The sequence below is a fragment of the Podarcis liolepis genome (genome assembly GCF_965112155.1).
Source record: "Podarcis liolepis genome assembly, chromosome: 17".
Classification (NCBI taxonomy): Eukaryota; Metazoa; Chordata; class Lepidosauria; order Squamata; family Lacertidae; genus Podarcis; species Podarcis liolepis.
In genome coordinates, this window is record NC_139571.1 from 19,213,983 (window position 1) to 19,229,510 (window position 15,528).

Genomic DNA, 15,528 nt, shown 5'->3' on the forward strand with positions numbered 1-15,528 from the left:
GCAAGAGAGATCAGAACATTGGGCTACCTAAAGTTGGACAAGGAGGTCAACTATGGAAGTCAGCCAAGTCCCAGTGGACACACCTAAGCGACCATCACACCCGGTGGTTGCGGGGATTCTCACAAGAAGCTGCACTGGGTAGCTCTTGGTGTGAAATACCATATTTTTCGCTCTATAACACGCACCTGACCATAACACGCACGTAGTTTTTAGAGAAGGAAAACAAGAAAAAAAAATATTCTAAAGGAAACAGTGGATGTATGATTTTTGTGGTTCATGCTGTGGCCACAGACATGTGATCTGACGGTGAGTTTGGGGTAGCCCAATGCAAAAATCCTGAGGATCCATGTGGATCCGTGCTTTGTAACCACGTTTTAAGTGGGGAGGGAAGGAAAAGCACTCAAGGGACAAGGAGCATGCGTGGGGTGTCTGGAGAAGTATGCTGCTAATAATGCAGAAGAGGGGTATAAGGGGAGAAGGCTCCTCTCCCGCTTTGCTCCTTTAAAACAAGCAGGCTCTGCTTCTCTCCCTCCTCCGCAGCTTAGAGAGCTGAAAAGCTTTGCTGCTATTTAGCGAGCTGAGTGGGGAGGAGAGAGGGATAGAGAGCACGGTTTAAAGCAGCCAACCAGACAGGAGCTGCTTACACCTGTGTAAGTGGCTCCTCTCCCGCTTTGCTGTTTCAAAGCGAGCCACAGAGGAGGGAAGGAAGGGGAACCATGGATCCTCTGCTCACGACTGCAGCAGATCCCTCCCCCCCCCCCCCCGTAGGCATTTGCTCCATAACATGCACAGACATTTCCCCTTACTTTCTAGGAGGAAAAAATGAGTGTTATGGTGTAAAAAATACGGTACCTTTTTTAAAAAACACTTACAAGCCAAGAATGCACCTTTTGGGGCTCTTAACACAGGTCACTTGCGCCTTAGGTTTCCAGAGATCTCGAGCGTACACTTTTGATTTGCAAATATAAATATCCACCGCGGGGATCGCAGCGTCTTTAAAAATACCACTCAGGAGTGACGCTCCCTATCCCCTGCGAGGTATTTCTTCTTAAACCCTGTTATAAAGGAAAATGGGCTTTCTATTGACATGATAAATGCAGGGATTTAATGTTGCTCTTGCGTTATTTCACCTGAAGTGGGGCGCTTTATATCATACCCAGTAATTAGTGTTTAAAAAAAGATTTTCCAGAACAGTACACAGAGGAAAATGGAATGAGGAAAAGTACCAGTATGATCATTCCTCTTTATGCCTGGGTCCTGGGTGAAGTGTTAATCATGACTAAGCTTTTGTTCCCATCCAATCACCAAGGCAAGCATGATCACCATAAGAAAGTACCTGCACTCCACAGCAAACCTAAGCAGGCAGAGCTATTCAGAGGACTGTCTTAATCATCCCAGTAAATATAATCAAATCGCTTTTGGGCCTACGCTCACCTTTTGCATTCATGTTCGTAGGCTGGAAGGGAGTGCTGTCAGCAGCCAGGCTCAAGGCCCAGTTACTCTCATGCCTGAAGTTCTGCATGTGTGAATTGGCTCCTTGGCTCAATCCAAGTAATAATAATAATAAATAATAATAAATTTTATTTATATCATGCCCTCTCTGGGCTCAGGGCGGCTAGCACCATTAAGATTTCAGTAAAAACATAATGGGGGGGACCCCAATTTAAAATATAGGATAAAATGCAATTTAAAATGCAGCCTCATTTTAAAAGTAGCCCATAGATCAAAACCATAAGGAGAGGAAAACATAAGGGTCAGACTGAGTCCAAACCAAAGGCCAGGTGGAACAGCTCTGTCTTGCAGGCCTTCGGAAAAATGCCAAATCCCTCAGGGTCCTAGTCTCTTGTGACAGAGTGTTCCACCAAGTCGGGGCCAGTACTGAAAAGGCCCTGGCCTTAGTTTAGACCAATCTAACCACCTCGCGACCTGGGACCTCCAAAATGTTGTTATTTATGGACCTTAAGGTCCTCCGCGGGGCATACCAGGAGAGGCGGTCCCGTAGGTACGTGGGTCCTAGGCCGCATAGGGCTTTAAAGGTCAAAACGAGCACCTTAAACCTGACCCTGTACTCCACCAGGTAATTGGTTGGGCTTTGCCAGAAGCACCACCGTGATGACCAAAGAAATACCTTCCTCCTCTGCAAAACTACCACCTGTGAGATATAACCCTGCACTGAATTGGTAGCACCACTAATCAACAAACAAACAAACAAAATGCAAAAAAAAAAAAGTCTAAGGGCCAGCTGGCCAGCCTAAATGCAACTGTTCACAATCCATCTGCATTGGTGAAGACCAGAACAACAAAAACTGTAGTCGTACCTTGGACCCCCAACGTCTTGGTACTTGGGACGTTTTGGCTCCTGAATGCCGCAAACCCGGAAGTGAGTGTTCTGGTTTGCAAACGTTTTTGGTACTCGAACGTCTGATTTAGGTTCCGCGGGTTCCGATTGGCTGCAGGAGCTTCCTGCAGCCAATCAGAAGCCGTGCTTTGGTTTCCGAACATTTTGGAAGTCAAATGGACTTCCGGAACTGATTCCATTCAACTTCCGAGGTACCACTGTATTGTCACCTGCCTTGTTTTCAGTGGATACTCACCGCGAAAGGTATTTTTGGAGCCTGTAAAAGCTGCCGCCAAGATTGGGGGTCAGGTTTTGTGCCACCTGGCGGTCAAGAGGCAACATTGCAAGCTTGCAAAAAAAAACACAAACAGGAAGCTGTCATCTTGCCTCCTCCTCGCTCCTCCCTCCCTCAGTTTTCAGATAACAAGCCAGAAAGCGAGGAGATTTGGTATTAGTATAATGTGGGAGACGGATTTCAACAGGAAAATGTTGCCTAAAGATTCACTGAGACTCCCTGGTAAGAAAGGCAGAAAAGTATCATGGAGAAACTATCAGAAAATACATACAAGAATAGAGGTACCACAGAATAAACAGCTGCTGACGGCCCGAGTACGGGATCCAGAAATACCTTTCACAGTAAGCCTTTTCTGGAGACCCCATAAAAGCTGAGGCCAAAGTGGGTTGTGCCTATGGAACCATGAAGGGTGGGGGAAATAGAAAGCTGCTGTTTAGGTGACTGGAAGGACATACTGTAATGGCCTCCTGCAAAAGGCAGCCTCAGGGGAGGTGAAAGTGTCAATTATGTCATGATAAAGGAATGTAAGGCAAAGGTAAAGGACCCCTGGACGGTTAAGTCCAGTCAAAGGTGACTATGGGGTTGCGGCGCTCATCTCTGCTTTCAGGCCAAGGGAGCCGGCAATTGTCCACAGACAGCTTTCCGGGTCATGTGGCCAGCAGGACTAAACCGCTTCTGGTGCAACGGAACACTGTGACGGAAACCAGAGCGCACAGAAACATCGTTTACCTTCCAACCGCAGTGGTACCTATTTATCTACTTGCACTGGTGTGCTTTCGAACTGATAGGTTGGCAGGAGCTGGGACAGAGCAACCGGAGCTCACCCCGTCGTGGGGATTCAAATTGCCGACATTCTGATTGGCAATCCCGAGAGGCTCTGTGGTTTAGACCACAGTGCCACCCGCCGTGGAATGTGGCAACCATATGGGTGCTTTGCCAATCTATTGTAGAGAGGCATTAAGGGAGAGGGCCGCAGGGGTTGCTGTAGGCCTGGCAGAGTCAGCCTTGATTCCAATAGGTAGAGGGAAACGTAAGCCAACGAAATGGATCCTTTTAGCCATCTAGCTTGGATAGCAGATGAGACTCTTTTCCCCATCAAGGGAGGAAGAAAGGAGGTAAAGAGCGAGCTGGTCTGACATATGGATGGTGTACGATGTAGACCTCTCGTGTTCACTAAGCAGTACTTTGTACTGTGTTCCCCCCGTCAATCATGGTAGTTAAAAAAGGGATTGTCCAGTTGCTCTTGAGTGATTGATACGCCCCCTGCCCCCGGCGCTCTGTCCCATCGGCACTGCTGCTTTGAAAGGCTGTAGTCCCTGCGTCGGTGGCAGAGTTGGAGAAGATGTGCGGCGAGCAGACTGTCTGGCTTGCAACTTAATGCACTCCTCTCCCCAAAAAGCTGAATCGCTCTCCCCCCCAAAACAACAACTCTGGTGTCTCCACCTAAAAAAAGCTCAACAACCAAGGAAATGACAATGGGGAGATCACTGCCAGTTTTATTATACTGGAAGTAGATTGCAGTCTCTAAAGAGTTGAACATGCCTGGTATATCACAATGTTGAAAGCCAGATATCACTCAGCCCTAATACACACGCTTCGTATTGCCAACTGGAGAAAACAGCAATTTGGGTTTACCCCGAATTGCCATTTGTTCCAATCTATCACTACTAAAGGGAAGCGGGTGGCGCTGTGGGTTAAACCACAGAGCCTAGGACTTGCTGATCAGAAGGTCGGCGGTTCGAATCCCCATGACGAGGTGAGCTCCCGTTGCTCGGTCCCTGCTCCTGCCAACCTAGCATTTTGAAAGCATGTCAAAGTGAAGTAGATAAATAGGTACCGCTCCGGTGGGAAGGTAAACTGTGTTTCCGTGTGCTGCTCTAGTTCGCCAGATGCTGGCCACATGACCCGGAAGCTGTATGCCGGCTCCCTCGGCCAATAAAGCAAGATGAGCGCCGCAACCCCAGAGTTGGCCACGACTGGACCTAATGGTCAGGGGTCCCTTTACCTTTACCACTACTAAAGAGAGGGATTTCCACTGGAAAAGAGCTTGGACCTTTCTAGGTATGGCACAAGTGGAAATGTGGGCGAAAGCCACATCACACAGAGATCTTTACAAGAATCCCAGCACCCCACAAGTGGGTTCATTTAGGTGGGTTCACTAGGACGTGGACTGGTGGGCACAGTTGACTGCCTGTCCATCTTTGGGTAGTCCAAGATTCGGATCTCTCTTGCGCCACAAAGAGTCATTTACTGAATCCCTTTACAAGGCTAGGAAGCTGGAAGACAAAGGCTGTGCCCAAAATAAATGAGCGGGGGCGGGGAGACCCCCAATATATCCCATAAGAAAGCTTTGCATATGTGTAAAAACTTTGAGGCGGCAACTCTTTTTCTCTCTTTACCTTGTTTTCCAACACCTTGTGGCAGGGATTTCTGTAAATTATGAATACTGAAAAAATTAAGAGACAATGCGCAGGGATCAACAAACTTTTTAAGCAGGGGGCTGGTCCACTGTCCCTCAGACCTTGTGGGGGACCGGACTATATTTTGAAGGGGGAAAAAATGAACGAATTTCTATGCCCCACAAATAACTCACAGATGCCTTTTAAATAAAAGCACACATTCTACTCATGTAAAAACACGCTGATTCCTGGACTGTCCACTGGCCAGATTTAGAAGGTGATTGGGTCGGATCCGGCCCCCGGGCCTTAGTTTGCCTATCCATGGGTTAGGGGTTAAAGTAGGGAGATATTGCTCATGTTTATACAAGTGGGAGTTTCTTTCCCCTTTGGGTGACGTTCTGGAGTCAATGAACACTGGATGAGACCCATTTACTGCAGTGGTTTAGAATTGGTTGGTGGCTCTCCAGACTGTTCGCCTATCATCTTTGACCACTGGCTATATTGGCTGGGGGAGATTTTGGTTGCTGAAGAGCCATGCGCTCCATACCCCTGGTTTATTAAGAAGGGGAAAGATCTGTTGCCGTAACCGTAAGGGTATCACTGGAAAAGAGAGTAAATGAAACAAGAGATTTTGGGGAAGGGGGGGGGGAGAGATCCTTTACTTTGCTAGCTGGATTTCATGTTTTTGTTTTACTAGTCAAGATCTATTTAGTTTCATGCAAGTGAAATGCTACTGAGCTAGATTTAAAAAAAGAAAGCCCTGTAAGCTACTTTAAACAATCCAAAAAGACATACATCGTTAAATAAATAAAATTACTATTTTCTAAAGCGGCTGCCAAGCAGCTTCATTTGATAAACAAGCATTAGTGTTAAAATGTATTATTCAAATCACTTACATCAAAATCTCAACAATGTTAAGCTAAAGAGCTCCAAATGCTTTAAACTATTTCTCCCAGCCCCCGAAAGATGATCCACTCCCCCAAGCATTTTATAGCTGATGTTTCCCATTTCTTCTCAAGTTGTATTCTATTCTTTTCAAGAAATGAATATTTGGAATGGCAAACTAGCATTCTGATCATTGACATAATTTTTTTGCTTTGTTTTTTAGGATAGTGAAGGGGCTGCAAGACATCTTACACTTTTTTCAAAATAAAAGCTGCCGCTCACTCAAGGCCATCTTCAATATTTTCTTTTTCGCTTCCTATCACTCTGACACACCGCCAGAAAAAAAAAAGAATATCCTCAGCTTTCCATCTAATTAGAAGTGGCCTCTACCACTTCATAATCATATGAAAGCTTTAGTTATTAACCTGCTGATTAAAGACTGCGGTCCCAGTTTCAGCACACACTGCTATGGATTTATGCTGATGGTAAACAAACATGAAATAAATAGCAAGTACAAGTCAGGTGTCTGTGGCAGTTCATGCACACATCAACATATGAAAACAAGGAACACTGTAATTTAGCACCTTTCTACAAAACAAGCCATTCGCACTTCCGTTCCGATGAAAATGATCTCTTGTCTTTACAGTACTGAACATTTTTAGTGGGTAAGGATTATCGCAGTCGTAGAACACAGAGTGTGTGTGCAGAATGTCTGAAGTTCAACCCCTGGCACTAGGAGAGATCTCTGCCTGAAACTTTGTTTTAAAAGAGGAAAAGGCAGTCAACCAGTGTAGGCCATAAATTGTGTTCTCTTTCGTGGAGAGCACGTGTTGCGGTGGGGTCTAACAGAACACCCCCTCTTGGTTACTGGGCGGGACCATTTGGATGCCATGACTGTGATTGGGCCAATTTGGGTTGTTGGGGAGATTTTGATGTTACCATTTAGTGGGTTGGCCCGAAGGTTATATATTCATGGCACACAGCTCTTTTCAGTCTCTTTTGCTGCGTGCATCGGATCACCCACCCACCCTAATTTAGGGCTGTTGCGTTTGACCTTGCTATGCCTGTCATGGGGTCGTCTGCTTTCGGGGCAGGGGCCTGGTAGGAATTTTGTCCATTTGGCAGATTGGCTGGTGCCATTTGGTTTTTGGCTACTGCGTAGCAAATCGTCACAACTTGTACGGTTGCAGGTTAGGCATTGGTTAAAATTTGGTTGGTGGAGGGGATGTGGTTGGCTGTGCCTGCTCCTCCAATGCTGCTGCTGCAAGAGAATTCCGTTAAAGGAATCCAGGGGTTTGCCACACATTTGTCCGTAGCCCTGGCAAGGGGCTAGGGCCGTGCAAGCCCCTGGTAGCATGCGGGGAGGGGTGACGGTATGGTGCCCAGCCCCATTCTCTCCCCAATACTGTTTCCCCTTACTGGCTTTTGCTGGAATCCAGAAGTCAGTTCTGTCCCCGGGCGTGGGGACAGATAGTCGTAACCAATGCCTAAGCAACCACTCACGTTATGTATTTTAATAAAGTTGTGGCCAAAATTATGCCAAAAACCTTAAACAAAACTTTTTGTGTGAACTGTGACTTGGGGTGGCTTGGGAACCTCGACACGCAATGAGATTGATGAATTAACAGTGGGTGTAAAGACAGGTTCCTCCCAGTGGCGGAGCAAGCCAATTGGAAGCCTGGGGTGGTGCGTGTACCCTGTGCCCAGGGGCAGGGCCAGCTGCCTGTGCGGCCAGCTGGGGCAGGACTCTCCGTGAGGCCTCCAAGGAGTCTGCCTGCCTCCTCCCACTCAGCCGTCCTACAGCTGAGGGAGAGGAGGCGGGCAGACCATTTGGGGCAACACGGAATCTGCGGGCGCCCAAGCCACCGCATCACTCCCAGGAGAGACACGTGGCTTGGGCGCACTGCAGGCCCTGCGGTGAGTGCCGCCCGCCATTTTGTCACCCCTTCAGTGGGGACACCCGGGGCGGACCGCCCCCGCCGCCCCCTTCCTCTACCCCTGCTTCCTCCGCTCCCAAAATTTAGCTCATCTCAGATTAAGACTGGGCAATATATCAATATAGCATCCAAAACCGATTTGAACTCCATAGTGTGAGATCAGTTTCATAATTGTTGACATGGCTTCGGTTGTCGAACACCGAAAACCAGCAAGTAAGTGCTTCCGTACCACTGCATATCACGAATCATGATGTTTCTTAGGGCTGCGTGATATATCACCCATACCGGTCCATATTGTGATAACGGTTTCATAATTTTTGACCTGGCAATATACTGAGAGTCGTGTGTGTGTCTGTGTGTAAAAGGAAGAGAGTAAGAGAGCTATGCAAAAATCACAACGTGGGGAAAACCATGAAGCCACCCAATGCTTCTCTCAATCCCTGCACCCCCTTGTTAACTCTGCTGGCTCAGCAATCTCCTGCGTTATGCAAGGGGAAGCAAATCACAAGAGCAAAAATCACGATGCAGGGAAATCCATGAAGCTAGCCAATGCCTTTACGTAGCTCCATCTTTATTTCAGACATCGCGATATAGCACGATGTTTAGCTGGTGACATATCACGATGCTGAAAACCAGCTATCGCCCAGCCCTATCGCAGATTTTTAACAATTATGGAGCAAGGCGATAGCTCATTTCCTTGTTGACTGCGCTTGTTGACGTCCACTAGACTCCTAGGTTCAAGGGGCTCAGCATGGTAGCCATCCATCCATCCATCCTATCTCTTAGTCCCTCCCCACCATGCAGAGATTGCAGAAACTTGAGCAGGGGGACAGGTTCTGCTGCTTCTCTCGACTCAGTGTAAAAAAGTTGTTATGGCGGTCAAAATAGCACCAACACATCAGCATACATTCTTCACTCTTTATTCTAGGGAAGACCCGCAAGCCTTAAAAAGAAAGGAGACTTCTGTACTATACAGTGGTACCTCAGGTTAAGTACTTAATTCGTTCCAAAGGTCTGTTCTTAACCTGAAACTGTTCTTAACCTGAAGCACCACTTTAGCTAATGGGGCCTCCCGCTGCTGCCGCGCCGCCGGAACACGATTTCTGTTCTCATCCTGAAGCAAAGTTCTTATCCTGAAGCATTATTTATGGGTTAGCGGAGTTTTAACCTGAAGTGTATTGTAACCTGAAGTGTATGTAACCTAAGGTACCACTGTATAAGTCTAATATAACATCTGCCATTGTTGACTCTCTTCCTGGCTTTGACTTCAGGCTCAGCTCTGCTTTTTTTACAAACAGCAGACTACCACTCAGGTGCTCACCAGAGGAAATTTCTACTGCCTCGGGGGTTAGCAGTTTTTATTTCAATACTGTAAACACAGATTGGCACTGTATGTAATCACATCCACTTCTCTAGGCCCCCTTCCTAGCTTGTATTAACACCTGCCATCTTGAAGAAAACGCTTGGGAAGATCAGGATGCAAACTTGCCCCATTTGTGGGTGCATGTGAGTTTGTGGGACTGAAACGCCCACTTTCCTCAAACCAATGGGTGTGTGTGACTACTCTTATGCCCACGACAGCATACTCAAAAAACAAACAAAATTGGGTAAAGACCGCTGTACCACACTGTTCTTTCCCTTCAACTTTTGTTTATTGATGTACTGAACATGAAAAAGTACAAAGGATCCAAACACAAAAGAAAACATGTACAGCCTCTTTTTAAATACTCAACAGAATATATTTTTTTTCTACTCCAACAGATGTGAATTAAGTCATACTGTACAACTTCAAATAAATACCAGCCTTACATTTTATTAAGTGCTCTGATAAACAGTGCAAAGTGAAACCCAACAGACACATGCCTTCTCATCGATGCCCCTTATTTGAGTGGATTTTTTATTTTGATTTTCACTATAGCCGTATAAAGCGGCAAAGGTTGCAGGTACCAGGTGTTGGACCCACTGCAACCACCATCACCACCATGGAGCTCCATCACCTTCTGAAGCACAGGGAATTTGTGTTAATGTGGATCCCAACACGAGTGTGGGATTAGGATTAAGCCAATTGATCCGAAGAGCATTGAATGAGTCCGGCATGAGAAAAGTCGTTTGTCACTTTAGCACACTTTATTCTCTCACAGTTTTTTTTTTATGTACTGTACTATACTGAAAATTTTATAACTACAATTCTTTTCTTAAAAAATAAGAATCGGAAAGCAACTGCAAATATCATGTACAAGAATGTTATGCATAGCACATTGCTTGGTTCTAAGGGGAAGCAAATGAGCATCTCAGTTTATACAAAAAGCAGGACGGATCTATATAGTTTGTCAGTGCATCCTGGAAAAGGCTCTGCCGGCCTTCAGCTTTTTAAAAATTTATTATAAGCTAGATGCTAATCAGAAAATATTTGTACTTTTTTTGACCTTAAATTTCTTCCATACATGGTAAAGTCTTTATTATTTTCCCCAAATAAGTGTTTTTAAGCGTCATACAAAGTTAAATTTCAATAGCATACAGGTATTTATGATTCTGGTATGAAAAATGTAAGGAATTTGTTCAAAACCTATGGTTATACTCATTTTTTTTTACCACAAACATATTTATAAACAAAAATGTAGCATCACCATAAACAGCTGAAGCTAGACTATCTACAGACAAAATTTGCAACGTATCTGATACACTGTAAATTCAAGTCCTCAGGACAACAGAAATGAATTAAGCAGACCTCAAGTAACAATCTTAATGCCATTTATACAAAGGAAAAGGAAACATACAAAAACATTCAGAATTTTGAACATCACTTGGCATGTTAAATAAGGGAAAACGAAAAAACCAGAAGGAAACTCAAAAGTTATCAGCTGAAAAGAGGTTCATAAAACAAAAAAGATATTATTTACATTACACAAAGCTCAGGTGTTAGCCTTGAACGTAACTTTCAAAATACCTTCAAATATATCCAACGCAAGACTGCTTCTTTCCTGGTCTGCCATTGGTGCAAACCGTGTGCAAACATCTTTTTTTTATTTTTTAAGACAAAACAATTCTTCAAACAATACTGGAAGTACATCACTAAACACCATGAGCTCTATCTGAAGGGAATTCTATAGGAAGAACAGATTTTTTTCCCCTATCTCAGTTAATTTAAATTTCTTGCCTGCTCTTATATACTTTTAATTTTTTTTCTCCTTTTGTTTCAAAACCACACAAGTTAATGTGAGCCACCTATCACATAGTAACCAGGATGTTCAGAGACTGCACCAACGATTACAAAATCAAAACCAGCAGTGCATTTCTCAGTGATTCCAACTTCTTGAGTAACAAAGATCTCTAAAGAATTTCTACATCATAAATCTCTCTAAAGTGTTTTTTTCCCCCAACCACTGCAAATTTCCTGGTAAGTTTTAAAAGCTCACTAGGTGTCATATGAAGAGATTTCTCAAAGTATTCAAGTCAAAATATTTGTTCCAGGACCTGTAAAAAGTTTCTCCAAATTTTCTCTTTTTTATAAAAATAGATGCTTTGTTTTGTTTTTTTAAACCCACATCAAAGAGGCTCTTATCTCTTTGGCAAGGTACTGCTTTACGAAAAGTTCTCCATTAATCTTACAATAAGCTTTTATAATGCACCACCCCCCCTTCCCCCAGACCCAAATAATAATTACAAAATAAATACTTTCAAACTTTATAAATAAAAATGTAAACTTCGAAACACTTTTCTTGAACAGACTAAACTGCAAGGCATTAAAGTGTAAATCAAACACAACGTAAGACTAAACTAACTCAAGGATCGTTAACACAAAGCCTCAATTAACTACTCACAGGTTCAAGGCAGTCGTGTAAAAGAAATCGTCTTCCCTTAAGCTCAAACATTTTAAAAGGTTCCGCCTTCTTCAAAGAAGGCAATAGAATGCATTGTGACAGGTAAAAACCCTGTACCTCTTGTCCATATTCAAACATAAGATATTTAAGAAGTTTTTTTTTTAATTCAAATACTAGCAATAAAAAATCTCGCATATTTCTTAGGATGCTAGTCTTTTATCCCCCACCCCCCCATCTCAACACTGACTTACAAAGACATTTACTAATGTATAAAGTTTCTTTTAACTTGCCTTTGTCGAATAAGTTTTCAAATATAAACTGGGCCGAGGGCACCTCATTAGGCTTTGTGCGTTTTGTTTGTTTTAAACGAGACCTGCAAAACTCTGTCTCCAAGGCGGTATCCGTTCAGGCTGGCGATAGCCATGGCCGCCTCGTCATAGTTTGTCATAGTCACAAATCCAAAGCCTTTGCACTTGTTTGTGTTGAAGTCGCGGATGACCTTCACGTTGGTGACGGCCCCGAAGGGTCCGAACATTTGCCACAGGATGCTCTCGTCTGCATCGGGAGCTAAATTGTAAACAAAAATGCACCACCCGGTCCCCGCATGTCCCGGGATATTGATCCCAGCCAAACTGGTCATTCCATCAATGGTCATTGGAGAAAACCTACTAACCAACGGAGAGGGGCAAAGACAAGAGAGAGAGAGAAAGAGAGGGAGACAAAAAGGAGATTTTTTATTTTAAGGAGAAGGCAAGTTCAGAACATGAATTTAAAAATGCAGTCTACTTCCACATGGTATCAGCATGCTGCACAAGTTTAAACTGAGAGCCTTTCTGCCTAGTTTTCTGCCTCAAGTATGAATTGATTTCAGCGCCTGCAAAGCATGCGTTTGGGCGTGCCAACTTGAATGAAATATTGGGGAGGGCCAGGTAAGTCCTGCCACACATAATCGATCGCGTGACACAGAACACACACACACCCCATTTGAACTGCAGTGGCCATCAACTTTAGGAGGCCCTAGCTCCTTCAAATGTTTTATTGGGGGGTAGGTGGCGGCGTGGGGACGTGGGTGGCGCTGTGGGTTAAACCACAGAGCCTAGGACTTGCCGATCAGAAGGTCGCGGTTCGAATCCCCGCTACGGGGTGAGCTCCTGTTGCTCGGTCCCTGCTTCTGCCAACCTAGCAGTTTGAAAGCCCGTCAAAGTGCAAGTAGATAAATAGGTACCACTCTGGCGTTTCCGTGTGCTGCTCTGGTTCGCCAGAAGCGGCTTAGTCATGCTGGCCAAATGACCCGGAAGCTGTACGCCGGCTCCCTCAGCCAATAAAGCGAGATGAGCGCCACAACCCCAGTCAGTCACGACTGGACCTAACGGTCAGGGGTCCCTTTACCTTTACCTAGGTGGCAGTGAAGGGATCTCAGCCCCTAGGAGTTGCTCCTCTGCAAACATTCACTGCTGCAGCACAGCAGTTTTCAAACTAGGTAGAGCGCAGGACGCACAAGCCCAACTCAAGAAAAATGCATGGCAAGGAATTCTCATTAAGGCTTTGGCCAGGCTTTGTGGATCCCCTTCGACAAGACTATTCTGCTGTTTGCCTGCATTGGGCCTCAAATGTGCTCGGTGCTGAGGCATGAAAGAGTTGTGTGTCTCCTGGAGGCCACCTGCTGTAGCTCAACACTTCTCAGGGTGGGCCTCCTTCCAACACTTCTCAGCTTGGAGTGGGTCTTTTTTAGACACGTGAGAGGCGTGTGCCTCAAAGCCAGGAGACAGTTGACAAGTGCTGAAAGTGTCGGTGCTTGGAAGCCAGCGTGAAAGTTTCAGGAGCAGCACTTTTACGTAGAAGAAAAACAAAGGTATCCTTCAGCTTCCTCGTACTCTTAAAAATGAGGCAAATTGCAGCCATTCCCACCAATTCGCTTTCTCAGGAAATCACCTTGCCACTACACAAAAGTCGAAGGGGAAAGCTCCTCCAAGGGGGCAAAATATTGGCCTAGCACTGGTGTCAATATTTTTGTAAAGAAGTTTAATGAAATTAAGTTATTTGTAGGCTGTACTCTTAGGGTCATCTAATCCTTTCTTCTGCAGTGAACTTATCTGCTGTGAGATGCCAGTCTTTCATTTACTGAATATTTTTGTTTTGTTCCTTTATTATAGCCTTGTGAACTATCAATCCACCTTGTCATATGGTGCAGTATCTAGTCGGACCCCTGCTGCCCCAGTGAGATGTTAACAGTGACACATCTGATTAACAGCAACACATTATTTAGTTTCTAGTTGTCCACACTTTTCCTTCCTGTTGGGACACTCAATGAGGCGTTTGCGGACTGGTCAAACTTTGCCTTAGCCACAAAAGCGAGAACAAAAGTGTCCATAAGACAACTGGGTATTAGAAATCCAAATACTTGTCTCTTTTTAAAAATGCAGACCTGCCATGAAATGTCTACTTCAACCCTTCACTATTTGTGAAGCTTCAGTCCCATAGCTGCAATACGAAAATATTATCAACCTGCAGGATGCGTTAAGATTTACCAAGATAATACACGTGAAGTACTTTTAGCATTAAAGAATTGCATCTGCGTTACATAGCCATTATCACTGCACCAAGTCAATTGGTTCGAGTGTGGCGCTCATGATTGCCAAGGTTACAGGCTTGGTCCCCTTATGGGACAATTGCATATTCCTGCCTTGCAGGGGGTTGGACCAAATGATCCCCACAGGATCCCTTCCAATTCCATGGATCTATGACCATCTGCTGGCACAGATACAATACTATTGGCACTGGTGGGAAAGGCTGAATAAGCAAAACTCTAGTGCAGAAAGGCCCTAAGTTGTTGCAGAATGCTAGAATGATACAAAAGGCAATGCGATAAAGATTAATAAATTGCCAGCCATTAACTGAAAAAGACAAATACCACTGAAAATAATGCTGGAAGCTGTTGAAATTACGGATGTGATGAAGAGACAGAATGTGTTAAGTGATGTACTGAAATAAAAATAGCTTTTGTTTAATGTCTGAACATGCAGAGACAATGCAACTTAAAATAAATTAGCTCCAAAGTATGTTCAACTGAAAAAAGTATAATTTATTATTAGGAAGGGTTAAGCGTTATGGACCTAACACAATTCTTCATTACCTCTTTACTCCATAAGCCATATTGAGCAGATTGTCCAACCTGCAAAACACATTTAGCAAAGTGTTCAGTCTTTGGGTCGTCTACCTTCAAGTGCAAGTTGCTAGTTGGATCTTGAAAGGCTTCTCACAGAACAGACTTACAAGGCTGAAGATGCACAATCAATACATATTACCTGCATCCTCCTCTGCCCTCCCCCCCCCCTACAGAGAGATCCTACAAGTATCCCCACAAAGCCAGCCTTGATTAAATTTCCATTAGGTATTTATGCAAAAGAGCAGCTCAGCCTCGGGAGGACATAAAACAAGGCTTTCCAATTCCGTGCTACCAAGACAATTAGGTGTTTTTTTTTTAAAAAAAGTGACAGAACACACGTATTAAAATACTGGTTCAGAAAATGAATTTCACACAGAAGTCTTTACATGAGGGACCAGACCATTTTGTCCACACTCTCACTCCATTATCAGAAAGCCCTTTGGGCTGAAACACATATTAAGTTACTCTGCACACGTTTCCTAAAGTCCGTTCCTCAAGATTTCCAACGACCTTCTTGTACCACAATTAAATAGTATGCTATGGGTTTATCTTCAAATGTTTATACCCTGGCAGAGACACTTGCTTAAATGTCAACTGTGCTGCCACAAACTGCAAACATTTTCTACCGTGCCAGCGTAACTTGCACAAAGGAATGCAGATTTGATTTTACTTTTAACCCACTGCGAA

At 44.4% G+C, this 15,528-nt stretch overlaps 1 protein-coding gene across 25 annotated transcripts in view; it reads right to left on the minus strand.

Moving 5' to 3' along the window:
• Nucleotides 1-9,484: 9,484 nt before the first annotated feature.
• ELAVL2 (ELAV like RNA binding protein 2) overlaps nt 9,485-15,528 on the minus strand; it is a 155,489-nt gene continuing 149,445 nt past the window's right edge. For 12 of the 25 annotated variants that reach the window (XM_083482324.1, XM_083482306.1, XM_083482327.1 and 9 more), the window contains 2 exons: nt 14,809-14,847; nt 9,485-12,343 (listed from right to left, as the gene is read on the minus strand). In XM_083482324.1, the coding sequence (XP_083338450.1) occupies nt 12,013-12,343; nt 14,809-14,847 (370 nt within the window). In that variant the 3' untranslated portion in view covers nt 9,485-12,012. The remainder of the gene's footprint in view (nt 12,344-14,808; nt 14,848-15,528) is intronic. The other 13 variants (XM_083482325.1, XM_083482317.1, XM_083482318.1 and 10 more) reach the window with 3 other exon arrangements.